Source organism: Malus domestica, chromosome 07, assembly GCF_042453785.1.
Source record: "Malus domestica chromosome 07, GDT2T_hap1".
Lineage (NCBI taxonomy): Eukaryota > Viridiplantae > Streptophyta > Magnoliopsida > Rosales > Rosaceae > Malus > Malus domestica.
Genome location: NC_091667.1, coordinates 7,369,008 through 7,379,565, shown reverse-complemented (window position 1 = coordinate 7,379,565; position 10,558 = coordinate 7,369,008). Strand labels below are relative to the sequence as shown.

The window sequence follows — 10,558 nt, the reverse complement described above, 5'->3', positions numbered from 1 at the left end:
TAGTAAAAAAAATAGACGAACACAGGTTCACGAATAAATACTAAAATGACTTATTTAATTCAATGATCATGTAGTTTTGGATTTAGGTGATTTTTAATAAACATGATCTTTGAAATAAAGTTTAAAAATAGACGGTCTAATTGTTAGAAAATAAGTGGCCTTACAAAATAGTGTCAAAATATGTGTTAAAAATTGTCATTTCGACACACTTTTTGACGCACTTTGGGAGATGTACATTTTTTAACACACATTATGGGCCTATTCTATAATCAACAATTCAACCATCTAATCTCTTATGTCTTCCTTCGAACATTCTCTATTTGTATGACTTGAGGTCTATGGTTGACTGATATTACACTCTATCATTTAACTATTGCAATTATTTTTTTGATAGCGGGTTACATGTTTAGGACCAACTGGGCATTAGTCATGGTATAAAAGATATATTAGAGGCTCGTAAAGGCCCATTTAAGTTTTTTCCTTCTGTTTAGGTCTAAATTCACATTTTCTCAAAGTTGAAGTTTAATCTTTTTGTGAATGACAAACTCTGTATAAACATTCTTTGATCTCTTAGTGTACATTATTTTTTTAAGTCATGACAATCTCAATAGAATTGGTTTCTTGTTGACCATTAAGGTTAGCTACTTTGGCCAATACAACTCCTTGTGCCAATTTAGTAATATTACACGCATAGCATATTCTCTGTTCGTTAGCATAACTTGCACACCTAAGTTTCATAACTTATATTATCATACAATAAACTTTTGACCACACAAAATGTAGAAAAGAATATCCTACACCTAAATTTCTATACTTCACAAGTTGTTGCACTTCTCTCTACATCTATACTATTATTTTGGTCCTCTCTCTCGAAATAAAAAGTTTGGGGCGACAAGGACACGATGAATGAATAATTTGAAAAAGGGAATGTCGATGGAAGGGGGGTGAAGTTTATGGCATAAGACGATATTGACGTCGGCGAAATATAGTTAAATCTTACATAAAACATACCACGAAATGAAACATAGCATTGGAAACTGTTTTCTACTACCTTTGTGGGTGATTCGAAGTACAATACAACCAAAAGAGCCTAGCCCCTCCAAAAAAAGGTGCACCGACGTCGGTAAGCCAGAGATACCCCCAATATAACAGTCCAGAGTGCAAGTAGGGTTCGGGAGGAAGGAACCATATAGATACACGGTTTGTACCCGCAGCCTCTTCACCCGCCCACAGAAACGTACAAGCTACAACGATGGTGGTGACGAATCATGATTTCATCTCAGTTTGGTTTCATCGGGTATATCATTATTAATTTGTGGATGTGATGGCCTACGCCATATTTTCTAATTTGAAAACAACTTGGTTAAGATTAACCGTTAGATCACGGGAGCAGATCCCTTATGGATCTATACCTCCAAAGTTCAAAGATAAAATAATCATTGCCTTCAAAATTTGATCCAAAATTATTGTATCTTTCAAAAGTTTTTAGTAAGTTCTCCGTTTTTGATTGTATGATCAAATTTTAAAAGTCAGAATTGTTGGGCTCTAAATGTAATCCGGAGAGGATCTGCTTCCTTCCACGTTAGTGTTCTGTTTCTTATATCATATGCTAATGCTAGGGTTGGTTTGTTAATTTCAACCATGATTTCTCAGTATAAATTGTAAAAGAAATGAAAAGAAAGTTGCTGATTAAATTATTACTTAAGCGTTGATAGATGTGCTTATTTATATTGGTGACATATTATTTAGTTTGTAAATTTTGTCTCCAAATTTAATTTTCCTAACATTACTCCAAATATATATATATAATTAGTGAGTTCTATGCTGTTCATTTTATAAATTAGCTGACATGCTTTAATATGATCGTAACTAATATGTTGACGTTCAAATGTATTAGATCTTGACTAGAGAATTAGATGTGATTTGAAACATGTCCTGTTTACTGAAAGTTGTTCGATTCGTTACATTTATAGTGGTTTATTGTACTATACGCACCAAAAAAAGAAAAAGGCCCTTCAAAAATATCCAGCCCTATCTTGTTCTGTTCAACTATGTTGTTTCATGGGAGGAGTAAAGGGCCTAATGGACTAATCCAAAGGTAGCAACAAGATGTTCAACGGTTATCATCTATGGCAAATATGTTTTTTTCTTTTTTCTTTTTTTTTTTTTTTTTTCAAAATGCCATATCATTGTTTTTTCTTGCGTCATAGCTCTATTATTCATAGATAGACAAATATGGTTTCACTAAGAAATACTAAGACAATAAGACATTTATTTGCAAGGATCGTCATTCATACATCATCTTAGCAAAATAATAGACAAATTTTGAAACATTAAAACATTAATGTGTAGTAAAAAAACAGAGACGAACACAGTTTCACAAAGAAATACTAAAATGACTCATTTAATTTAATGGTTATGTAGTTTTGGATTTAAGTGATTTTTAATAGACATGATCTTTGAAATAAAATTTAAAAGATAGACGGCCTGATTGTTGGAATATAAGTGGCCTTACAAAATAGTGTCAAAATGTGTTAAAAAGTGTCATTTCGATACATTTTTTACGCACTTTGGGAGATATACGCTTTTTGACACATTTTATGGGCCTATTCTATAATCAACGATTCAACCATCTAATCTCTTATGTCTTCCCTCAAACATTCTCTATTCGTATGACTTGAGGTCTATGGTTGACCGATATTACACTCCATCATTTAACTTCTGCAATTCTTTTGTTAATAGCGGGTCACATGTATCAGACCAACTGGGCATTAGTCATGATATAAAAGATATATTAGAGGCTCGTAAAGGCCCGTTTAAGTTTTTTTCTTTCTGTTTGGGTCTCAATTCACATTTTCTCAAAGTTTAAGTTTAATCTTTTTGTGAATGACCAACTCTGTATAAACATATTCTTTGATCTCTTAGTGTACATTATTCTTTTAATTCATGACAATCTCAATAAAATTGGTTTCTTGTTGACCTTTAAGGTTTGCTACTTTCGCCAATACAACTCCTTGTGCCAATTTAGTAATATTACACGCATAGCATATTCTCTGTTCGTTAGCATAACTTGTACACCTAAATTTCATAACTTATATTATCATACAATACACATTTGACCACACAAAATGTAGAAAAGAATATCCTACACTATATTGCATTTCTGTACGTGTTTAACATGCTAATCACGTACTTTAGAATTAATCTGATTAATGCAAGTAATCACTTCAACCTATCGACTTGCATTCCTAATGTAAGGACCATCAATTTCAACTTCTTATTACTCTCACGCTCATATGAATTTTTGTGAAACACAAGTTTACGTACCCCGCAAGCCTTTCTTATCCAAATAAAACCATATATTTTTTCTCACACTTTCCAAGTTTCCTCTCTGGGTAGTCCAACCAAAAACGTGTCCAACATCATGTCTCTTTAACTCTCTCTCTTATATAACCATATATATTGTCACATACAAAGCGTAACCCCAATAAAATATCTCCCACAATACTAGAATTCCCAACCACCGAAACACACCACCAAACAAAAATGGTTTCCGAGTCGAGCAGCGGCAGCGCTGCAACTCCTCCACCCAGCAGCCCCATCAAAACGGTGGTCGCTTTGGTCCAAGAGAACCGCTCCTTCGACCACATGCTGGGGTGGATGAAGTCCCTAAACCCCGAGATCAACGGGGTCACTGGCTCCGAATCGAACCCCATTTCCACCTCTGACGCCAACTCGACCCAAGTCTTCTTCCGCGACAACTCCGCCTACGTCGACCCTGACCCCGGCCACTCCATCCAAGCCATCTACGAGCAAGTCTTCGGCGAGCCGTGGACGGAGGCCTCCGCTTCCAAAACCCTACCTCCGAAAATGAACGGTTTCGCCCAAAACGCTGAGAAGACACAAACCGGTTTAGCTGAGACGGTGATGAGTGGTTTTAAGCCAGAAAACGTCGCAGTTTACAGGGAGCTAGTGAAGGAGTTTGCAGTGTGCGACCGGTGGTTTGCGTCCATTCCGGCTTCGACGCAGCCGAACCGGCAGTACGTGCACTCTGCGACGTCGCATGGGCTGACGAGCAACGATACGCAGAAGCTGATTGAAGGGATGCCTCAAAAGACTATATTTGAGTCGTTGGACGAAGAAGGCTTTTCTTTTGGAATTTACTATCAATACCCTCCTGCTACCCTTTTGTATAGGTACAAATTTCTTCTTTCCTTTTTTATTTCAGGTACAGAACTTAGTTTTCTTACCTAGTTGTTAATTACAAGAATTATTATTTTTGTTTTATGTTCCAACGAACTGCATGTTAGAATATTCGCACTTCAGTTTTTTTTATTCCGAGATACCCTAAGAAGAAAACAGGATTTCTTGTTGTGATTTCTCCAACAAAATTTATTTTGTCCTATGACATAAGTTGGGCTATCTCCTCTTCATGTACATCAATTTATCTGTCACTCCAAAAGGAAATTTCTACCGTGCACGTGTACTGGTGGACAATGCTTTATGACTCTAAAGATTGGTTTTGCATAGACTTGCACGAGAACAGTGTATCAAGCCGTATTCCCAATATACTGAAATTTTTTTGACTTGCATATGTTTTATTTCAAAAGTTGGTGCATTAGTACACGTGTACTGTAAAAAGCCCTCTTTAAAAGCGATCACCTTGAACTTTAGTATGAGCAATGAGTGCACGACCATTTTTTTAGAATGCAGTAACAACCTTGATAATTTAATTTTTATCTTTTTGTTAGAAAAGAAATGCATAGTGTTTTGCTTCTCAAATCTTCAGTTTTTCTAGCTCGTAAAGGAGTACACGCCACTCACGCGTTTTGAATGTTGCTTAACATTGCAGAAACCTTAGAAAGTTGAAGTATATTAAAAATTTCCATCAGTTTGATCTAACATTCAAGAAGCACTGCGAGGAGGGAAAGTTACCAAACTATGTGGTGGTGGAGCAAAGGTTCTTTGATTTGCTATCAATACCTGGGAACGATGATCATCCATCTCACGACGTCGCTGAAGGCCAGAAGTTTATAAAAGAAGTGTATGAAGCACTAAGAGCAAGTCCCCAATGGCCTGAAATGCTGTTCGTTATAATATATGACGAGCATGGTGGTTTCTACGATCACGTTCCAACACCTGTTACAGATGTTCCTAGTCCGGATGATATCGTTGGTCCCGAGCCATACAACTTTAAATTTGATCGTCTTGGTGTTCGGGTTCCAGCCATTTTAATTTCTCCGTGGATTGAACGCGGAACAGGTAATAACTCAAACAATAATACTAGTTATATATGTTATATACAGTTGCATCATATTCATTACAACGTTAAAAGTACGACCAACTTACACGGATCCCCTCTATCAAGGATCTGATTAACATCCCATAGTTATTCACCAAAAGTGAGACATGTTGAAGATCAACACCAGCCCAGCTGGTGTTTGGATTCTAGAAGACTCTAGCAGCAAGTCTAGAAGGCATAGCTTCTGGAAAACTTGCACTCTGTCCTGGTGAAATGGAACTAGATTTTTCTAGTTCGAATATGCATGGGAGGTGGTTGGTGAATGAATATTAAATATAAAAATATCTAAGCTAAAGTAACCTTGTAGAAAGAGCTAGAAAACTAGTAAAATGACATGCCCAAGTCAATGGGCAATGTGTAAGTCGGTGGAGTACTTGATAAATGCACTAGAGAGTTCTAGCATGTTTAAAGTCGGCAAACATGCGCTATAAATATGGGTGTGGTGCTATGTAACCAACCAAGCAAGCAGAAGAAGAGAGAGTCAAGTGAGAGTGAGAAGCAAGAGTAGTCTTGTAGGAGTGTGAGTGGTCTAGAGTGTGTCTTTAGAAAGTGAGTGATTGTCATAACTTCTCAAGTGTGTCCTTGATAGTTTGTGTGTTGTAATACAAGTAATTTTTTTACTTGTGTTGTCTCTCCAACACTTGTGTTAAGAGTTGTGTACTCTAAAAGAAGCATGGGACACCTTTGCCACACTCTTTTCAAAGAGGAACGATACAAGACTCCAGCTTCTCGAGAATGAGTTGTTAACAATGGCCCAACGAGACATGACGATTGCCGAATATTTCCTTAAGGTAAAGTCTATTTGCCGAGAAATTTCTGAGTTAGATCCTAGTGCTGCCATTGTAGAATCCAGGATAAAAAGAATAATATCCATGGATTGAGACCCGAATATCGAGGCTTCGTTGCCTTTGTACAAGGATGGCCGACCCAACCATCAATTGTTGAGTTTGAGAATTTGCTTGCCGATCAAGAAGCTTTGGCAAACCAAATGGGAGGAGTCTTATCAAGAGGTGAGGAGGAAGCACCCTACACCGAAAGTAAAGGCAGCTTTAAGCGGCGTGCTAGTAGTGGATCTAAAAGAAATGGTGATAAGGCAAAAGGTCATCAAGGAGGAGGGAGTTCTCAACCAGGGGGAGCTCCGAAGTATCACGGCAACCATGGTCAGTCCCAGAATAATAAAAGGTTTGAGGGCAAGTGCTACAATTGTGGAAAGAAGGGCCACATGGCGAAGGATTGCTGGTTCAAAAGGCCTGCAGAAAGTAACGTCGCCAACTCAGAGAAAAAAGTGAAGATGATTGGGACGTCGTTGCGTTTCTAGCCCTGGAGGAAGAATGAGACGCTGAAGCATCTGTTGCTACGGAGAAGTAAAAGTCAGCTCTCATAGCAGCAAGTCCGGAGTTGATTGACTACTAGAATGATTGGATTGTGGATTCAGGCTGCTCAAACCATATGACAGGTGATGAGAAAAAGTTACAAAGTCTGACTGATACAAAAGAGGCCGCTTGGTGGTGACGGCCAACGACTCGAGGCTATCGATTGCTCACATCGGTAAGACAGTAATTGAGCCCAGATACAACACTAATCATGTGCCGCTTCAAGATGTCTACCATGTTCTAGGTATGAAGAAAAATTTGCTTTCAGTGCCGCAAATAACGTCATTAGGAAATTATGTCTTGTTTGGTCCACGAGATGTGAAGGTGTATCGACACCTCAAGATCTTAAGTACACCAGAAATGGAGGGACGACGATTGCAGTCAGTCTATGCAATGTCAGCAGAAACCGCATACGTAGACAAGACAAGGAAGAATGAGACAGCAAATTTATGGCACATGAGATTAGGTCACGTTAGCTATCACAAGCTAAATGTCATGATGATGAAGTCAATGCTTAAGGGGCTACCTCAGCTTGACATGAGAACAGACACAGTTTGTGCAGGATGCCAATATGGTAAAGCACATCAACTACCATATGAAGAGTCGAAGTTTAAAGCGAAAGAGTCGTTGAAGTTGGTTCATTCTGATGTGTTCGGGACCATCAAGCAACCATCGATAAGTGGGATGCGATACATGGTGACGTTCATTGATGACTTCTCTAGGTATGTGTGGGTTTTCTTTATGAAAGAAAAATCTGAAACATTTTCAAAATTTAAAGAGTTTAAGGAGACAGTTGAAAGAGAAATGGGAAAGAATATCTGTTGCATATGCACGGATAATGGAGGAGAATATACCTCGAATGAGTTTTCCAAGTATCTAAGAGATTGTAGAATACGTCACCAGTTCACATGTGCCAACACGCCACAACTGAATGGTGTAGTGGAAAGAAAGAACCGGCATCTTGCAGAAATATGTCAAAGTATGCTCCATGCCAAGAATGTACTAGGAAGGTTTTGAGCGGAAGCTATGAAAATTGCAGCTCATGTGATCAACAGGCTTCCTTAACCAAGGTTAGAATTTGTCTCACCCTTTGAGAAACTATGGGATATGAAACCTATAGTTAGTTACTTTCGAGTATTTGGCTGTGTGTGCTATGTATTTGTTCCAAGTCATTTACGTAGCAAGTTTGACAAGAAGGCAGTTCGATGTATCTTTGTGGGATACGACATCCAAAGAAAAGGGTGGAAATGTTGTGATCCTACGACTAGAAGGTGTTACACATCACGAGATGTGGTGTTTGATGAAGCATCTTCTTGGCGGTCCTCAGAAAAAGAGGCATTGCTTGATTCGAGAGAGATTGAAGATAAGCTGCAATATAAGATGAGGGAGCAAACTGTTCGAATCCAATCGAAACCAGATGAGTCTGAGGATTCACTTGATGGTGATGGTGTTGAGCAAGCAGTGCCCCAAAACTCTTGGCAAGCTGGCGTATATCAACAACCAGAAGAAGATAGACCTAGTGAAGTGGAAGTATCAAGTCCACAATTACAACTAAGGAGGTCAACAAGAATCCGGAAGCAAAATCCTAAATACGTCAACATAGCCATAGAAGAAGAAACAGCTGAACCTAAGTGGTTCAAAGTTGGGAGAAGAGGTCATTGCAGTAGAGCTAAATCAGGCTTGGAATCTAGTGCCAAAGCGAAGAGATATGAAACCCATCTCATGCAAATGGGTGTTCAAGAAAAAGCTTCGTCGTCAACTCGGCATGGAGGAAAGAATGAGCTGATGTTGAGGGGGAGTGTTGAAGATCAACCAGTTGGTGTTTGGATTCTAGAAGACTCTAGCAGCAAGTCTAGAAGGCAGAGCTTCTGGAAAACTTGCACTCTGTCTTTAGTGAAATGGAACTAGATTTTTCTAGTTCGAATATGCATGGGAGGTGGTCGGTGAATGAATATTAAATATAAAAATATCTAAGCTAAAGTAACCTTGTTGAAAGAGCTAGAAAACTAGTAAAATGACATGCCCAAGTCAGTGGGCAATGTGTAAGTCGATGGAGTACTTGATAAATGCACTAGAGAGTTCTAGGGTGTGGTGCTATGTAACCAACCAAGCAAGAAGAAGAAGAGAGAGTCAAGTGAGAGTGAGAAGCAAGAGTAGTCTTGTAGGAGTGTGAGTGGTCTAGAGTGTGTCTCTAGAAAGTGAGTGATTGTCATAGCTTCTCAAGTGTGTCCTTGATAGTTTGTGTGTTGTAATCTTTTGTGAGTGTAATACAAGTAATTTGTTTACTTGTGTTGTCTCTCCAACACTTGTGTACTCTAAGTTTTTCCTCAACAAAACATGCTATATAACATGTATTGATTGTTTATTATTGTAGTGTTGCATGCGCCTTCAGGGCCATATCCCTCGTCACAGTTCGAGCACTCCTCAATCTCAGCAACTGTTAAGAAGATTTTCAATCTGAAAGAGTTTCTGACAAAGCGTGATGCATGGGCGGGAACTTTTGACGTTGTCCTCAATAGAACAAGTCCAAGAACTGATTGTCCAGGTGAGTTTTGATAACTTTAAGCTTTGATAACGACCGTCATACTTTAAGTTTTTCTCGCACTGCTCTCTCTTTCTAGTTCTTATCTACCTTTCCAAAATATATATGCCTCGCATGCATGTACATACATGGCACGTGGGATATTTCTCGTTAATACCACATTTGACAAGTGATTCATATACAATCGACATTTATTACGAATTATTAAGGGACATGTTCACATCATAAAGTATGTGTTCACAGACAAAAATGTGGTCTCTAAAACATTATATATCATAATACATTGACTCCTGCCACATTTTTTTTTTTAAAATTTGCTTATCAATTGCAGCTACTTTGCCTGATCCTATGAAACTACGAGAGGCTGTATCTAAAGACGGGGCAAAAATAAGTGATTTTCAAGAAGAATTAGTACAATTGGCCGCGGCATTAAATGGAGACCATAGAAAAGATATATATCCTCACAAACTGGTGGAGAACATGACTGTTTCAGAGGCTGTCAAATATTGTGAAGAAGCATTTAACAAATTCTTACATGAATGTGAGAAAGCCAGGGAGAGTGGAACAGATGAATCTGAGATTGTCGTCTGTGCAACCTCACCTACACCGCCCTCCACCAAGTCGTTTGCTCAAAAAATATTTTCTTGTTTGGTTTGTGATCATTGATGTCCCGATTGTTAGGGTATATCTCGATACATGTTTCAGTTGGAAAACATAAAAGATAAGTATTTTATAGATTTAATCTAATTAGTGATTTGGTTTGATTTAATTTGGTCTAGTTCCTTGTCTTGTGAACAAAGATTTGATTTTATTTATTTTCTGTTTTTGCTCCATTGTATTCTTATAAATAACTCCTTACGGAGAAGAATAAAATATAGAGGTTGGATTCCAAAGTTCGTGAGATTATTAGAAAATTTTGAATTTTACTTAAACCTTTTATTTTCAACTTGGTATCAAAACAGAGTTCAATTCTTTGTTGAACTTTGTTGTCAGCGCTTCCCTGTGGGTGCACAAAACTAATTTTCTTCGTGCACCCACATGCCATGAACATGAGGGTGAATATTTTCTAATATTTTTGACGAAGAAGAATAGTTTTCATTGTCATGAAGAAAAAAGTTGTGGTTTCGTAGCCATGGAGAAGAGATTAGGGGAAAAAAAAATATCATGGTAGGATCCGTTTCCTATCATGTAGTTTTTTGAGTTTTATTGCAAACCGAATATACTATTGCAGGATCTTCTACAACTTCTGTTGCTATTACTCCCACCTGTCACCACACCACCTCTATTTGTTCTTGTGTGTTTGGTTTGTTTTTGAGTTTGAGGAAGAAAAAAAACAAAAAG

At 38.0% G+C, this 10,558-nt stretch overlaps 1 protein-coding gene across 1 annotated transcript; it reads left to right on the top strand.

The window, feature by feature from the left end:
* The first annotated feature begins 3,174 nt into the window (after positions 1–3,174).
* Positions 3,175–10,110, top strand: LOC103438873 (non-specific phospholipase C3-like). The gene is made up of 4 exons (XM_008377416.4): positions 3,175–4,196; positions 4,853–5,262; positions 9,050–9,220; positions 9,549–10,110. The coding sequence occupies exons 1-4, from the start codon at positions 3,547–3,549 to the stop codon at positions 9,881–9,883; spliced, it is 1,566 nt and encodes a 521-aa protein (XP_008375638.3). The 5' UTR covers positions 3,175–3,546; the 3' UTR covers positions 9,884–10,110.
* The last annotated feature ends 448 nt before the right edge of the window (positions 10,111–10,558 follow it).